Source organism: Nicotiana tabacum, chromosome 19 (assembly GCF_000715075.1).
Source record: "Nicotiana tabacum cultivar K326 chromosome 19, ASM71507v2, whole genome shotgun sequence".
NCBI lineage: Eukaryota > Viridiplantae > Streptophyta > Magnoliopsida > Solanales > Solanaceae > Nicotiana > Nicotiana tabacum.
This window is the reverse complement of record NC_134098.1, coordinates 102,902,517-102,907,089: the sequence shown is the minus strand read 5'-3', so window position 1 is coordinate 102,907,089 and position 4,573 is coordinate 102,902,517. Positions and strand designations below refer to the sequence as shown.

General features: G+C 38.2%; 2 protein-coding genes across 2 annotated transcripts; both read left to right on the top strand.

Moving 5' to 3' along the window:
* Positions 1-260: 260 nt before the first annotated feature.
* Positions 261-1,552, top strand: LOC107772694 (U4/U6 small nuclear ribonucleoprotein Prp31 homolog). Its single transcript, XM_016592176.2, has one exon. It carries the CDS (start codon positions 406-408, stop codon positions 1,357-1,359), a length of 954 nt encoding a protein of 317 aa, XP_016447662.2. The 5' UTR covers positions 261-405; the 3' UTR covers positions 1,360-1,552.
* Positions 1,553-3,709: 2,157 nt separating this feature from the next.
* LOC142173623 (uncharacterized) lies at positions 3,710-4,573 on the top strand. The gene is made up of 2 exons (XM_075239247.1): positions 3,710-4,054; positions 4,304-4,573. The coding sequence occupies exons 1-2, from the start codon at positions 3,710-3,712 to the stop codon at positions 4,571-4,573; spliced, it is 615 nt and encodes a 204-aa protein (XP_075095348.1).

The window sequence follows — 4,573 nt, the reverse complement described above, 5'->3', positions numbered from 1 at the left end:
TAACAGAAAAGAATAAGATTAAACATCTTTTTTGCAAAAGAGAACAGATTAGGTAGCGGCAATTTTATGTCTTTTGCAGATTAATTATTCACTATTTTATTTTATGAGTTTTGATTCTATACAATAACTGACACATATGAACACTACATCAATTTTGCGTTGCGGAACGTCAGGAGATGTTTATGACATTTAACTCTTTTATTTAAGTTAGGAGTAGGAATGTGTGTTTCATAATTTACAAAGGATACTTATTTCCGTTTTCTATTTACATTAGGATAGGATAATTGCACAAACGTTCCAATATATATATCTTCGAAATCGGATTCCTTCTTCAAAACCTAATTTCTGTTTTCTTCTCTCCAGAATAGAATCCGACCCATCGTGCTCGAAATTTCATCCCCATTAATGGCAACTGGTGATGCTTCTTTCCTGGATGATCTTGACGGATTGTCCGATCATGAAAAGAATCTGCTGCGTGCGGCGCTTAATTATGATGACCTAGATAACTCTTTCAAGCTGCGAAAATCACGTCGCTACATTCTGATGATGCAGAAAGTTGAAGCTGCACTAATTGAATCTGATGATAAACCTAAATCAGGTGGCGTTGATGATCCAGAATATGATCAGCAGTTGATAATAGACTGCACTGTGTTATCAGTTGACATTGAGAATGAAATTGCTTTAATTCACAATTTCATACGCGACAAGTATCAATTGAGAGTTCCAGAGTTAGAGTCACTTGTTCATCACCCTATTGATTATGCCCGGGCTGTTAAAAAAATTGGCCAGGAGAGGGATATCACTACTCTTGCCAGCGACTTGGAAGGATTTCTACCCTCAGCTATCATCACGGTTTTCTCTTGTTGGCGACTTGGAAAGATAATAGAAGCATGTGATAGAGTCCTTGCTCTTGATTCAGCAAAGGAAAAGCTTGTGCATTTTGTCCAGAGTCGAATAGGATATATTGCTCCGAATCTCTCTGCTGTTGTTGGGAATGCAGTTGCTGCTAAACTTATGGCTACTGCTGGTGGTCTCTGGTCCCTGTCAAAAATGCGTGTTTCTGATGTCCTGTATCTTGGTGCCAAAACGACGAAGAATAGTTCTGACCAATTTTGGGGTGTAGGAACTTATATTGAACAAAGTGAAATAATTCAGACTACTCCTCCACCTCCCGCCCTCAGATTCCGAGCCTATGGAATGTTGGCAATCAAATCAAAATTAGCGGCTCGTGTTGACTCCACCGGAAGACATCACACCGGAGAATATGGAACATCTCTTAGGGAAGATCTCCGTAAAAAGATAAAGAATTGTTTTGATTCTGTATGTCAGCATGAATTACTGTCTTATCTTTTTTTTTAATTACCAAGAAACCCCAAAGACCAGTGGCGCTAGGTTCAAAAGTATGTGGATGCTGCGCCACCCCTCAATGAAATTGTCTATTAATTTCTCTGCCTTCTCCATTGTTAGCATCATATTCGGACTCCAATAAGATGCAACCTTTACCAATGTTTTGAAGTACTCTCTTCGTATCAAATTATTTGTCATATTTCTCTGTTAGGCGGCCCCTTAAAAACATTAATTAGAAGGGATTTTTTTGACTATTTTACCCTTATTTATGTCTTAAGATATAATCTATCCACATTGAATATTTATTCTATTTATGTGTCATCTCCGTTACTAAGGGTAAAATAGAAAAACAATAATTAACTTTATCTTGAACTTATAAAATAACAAATAATTTGAGACAACTATTTTTAGAAACATCAATAGATAACGAATAGAGTAAAATGAACATCTCGATTCTTTAACAAAAAAAAGTAAGGGATTGACTCTTAAAATGAACATCTCGATTCTTTAACAAAAAAAAGTAAGGGATTGACTCTTTTAAAGGTTAGAACTTTACACAGACCACAGAGACAATCTGCTTTTATAATACTGTTGCATATGGACAAACAACAGAAACACACTTGAAAGTAGTTAAAGCTGAGATCACATTTGTGAACGAAAACAACGAGGATTGTTAGTTGGGTACTTAGGTTTGATTAAAAAGACTCAATGCCTTTTCAATGCTCTCGCACTTGAGGTTTCTGGATCCAAATGGTATCCGAAACTTCTGGCAAGATTGTGATATCTTTTCCCCCTCAAACTGAGATTTAGACTATAAAAGTACCATGTATTTGCAGATTCTTTGACGTTGGACATGGATCACGAGAAAAGAATTGATTCAATGAATAGTATATGCCCGAATCAGCTGTAACTCTATACAACAGAAACATGGAGAATGTATGTCACATATACAACAGAACAATGCCTCCAAAAAGACTACGTGGTATACTGGCGTACTGTGTTTCATTTGCTATTACATTTCACGGAGGGTAATTACTAAGCTTCCTTGGAAGGTAGGCTTGTATCTCTAGATGGAAGCTTGATGTGTGGCTATAATTCCATATTTTAGTACATTATTTACCTTACATTTTATGTGCTTTAATGTTAAATTACACTTTATTTGCGCGTAATGGAGTCTATTTTATGTGTAGGTACAATGGAGATGAAATTAGAGCAAAAAGAATATTTGAAGTAATAAGTGTACTCGAAAACAGTGGAAAGAAGAAAGAATGAATTGAGTAGTGAAAAGATGAAGAAGCTGGCGAGGCAAGCATCTGAGCGCGCGTGGAAGATGGCGAGGCAAGTCTTTGAGCTCGCGTGGGAGCAGGCGACGCGAGGGATAAGGCGAGGTCGAGCTCGCGTGGAGGCAGGCGTCGCATCGTCTGGGGCGAGGTGCATCTCGCGTTGTGCCTCGCGAGGCACGGTCCGAGGCGAGCTTGATCCGGATTTTGAACGCAATATTACGGTTGTAGCATTCTTGTTTGTTGTAGGCCCCACTTGACTTTAATGACTAAGCCACCAAAAAGACTCTCTTAATGCCACCTTATTCTATGGTTTTAAGAGTCATACTTTGATAAAGCCTTGGCTGCCACGTTTTTGTAGTTAAAGCGTTATCCAAAATACCATTAATTAACCACTAATCTCATGATTAATTGATAATCTCCCACTATCCAATAATTAATCAATTACCCACATAATTAAGAATTATCTCAAATTACTTATAATACTACTCACTTTTAACATACCTTATACACCTTACTATCATGGTTATGTACCTTGTATGGTACTAGTCCATAAATATCGGGTATTACAGCTCGGATCGTATTTTATCCCAAATTGCCAAACTTCGACGAAATTTTAACGTACGAAAAAAATGCCGGATGTAACATCTCATTTTTGAGCTTATATTAATTTACTTATGGCCTACTTCCATGTACGAAAACATGGGGTGTAATAGCCCGTTAACTGTACCTCAGTCACTTTGAACTCTAAAGTAAAACATCCTTCCACCATTAAGGAGTATAGGCCTATACCTTGCTGCACAGTCCTGTACAAAATAGTGTCAAAAATACTGACAAGTAGGTTGCAGGCTGTCAAGGATTCACTGGTACATAATACTCAAGGAGCCTTTGTTCCTGGAAGGGTGATAACTAACAACATTGTACTTAGTCATGAGCTTGTCAAGGGGTATGGAAGGAAAGGAATTTCCCCGCGATGTATGTTGAAAATTGATATGTAAAAAGCCCACGACTCAGTTAAATGGCCTTTCTTGGAGCAAGTGTTGAATCATGTGAACTTTCCTACCATATTCATTAAGTGGATCATGGAATATGTTAGATCAGTGTCTTACTCTATACTAATAAATGGCAAGCCAACTGAGCCTTTTGAGGCCAAAAAGAGATTAAGACATGGGGACCCTCTATCCCCATTCTTATTTGTGCTGGGAATGGAGTATCTCAGTAGGCTTCTAAAGGGATTGACAACCACACGAGACTTCAGATTCCACCCCAAGTGTGCAAAGTTGCAAATAATTCAACTAGGATTCACTGATGATCTGCTATTATTCTCTAGAGGTGATCAGCCATCCATTCAGTTGCTCTTAACCTACTTCCAGAAATTCTCACAGGCATCATGTTCGGTAGCTAACATGCATGAGCAAGAGTTCTGTGTACTTTGGTGGTGTGAGCCCAGGCATACAACAACAGATACTGGAGTTCTTGGGAATTGTTAAAGGGGAACTACCAATAAGATATCTTGGTGTACCACTTAGTACAAAAAAACTATGACACAATGCCAACCTCTACTAGACAAAATGCTGGGTAGAATTACCTCTTGGACTGCAAAATTCTTGTCTTACGCAGGCAGAGTCCAGCTATTAAAGAGTGTATTGTTCTCAATACAAATCTTCTGGTCACAGATCTTCCTACTACCTAAAAATATTTTGCTATTGATTGAAAGAATATGTAGGACCTTCTTATGGACATGTGGTGTGGAGGTTACAAAGAAAGCATTAATAGCGTGGGAGAAATTGTGCATACCTAAAGCTGCTGGTGGTCTGTACCTGTTGAATATCTCTAAGTGGAATAGAGCAGCATTATGTAAGATGCTGTGGAACCTATGTAAAAAGAAAGATAAGCTGTGGTTCGGTGGATACATGTCTACTATAGGAATGGGAAACCAATCCTAA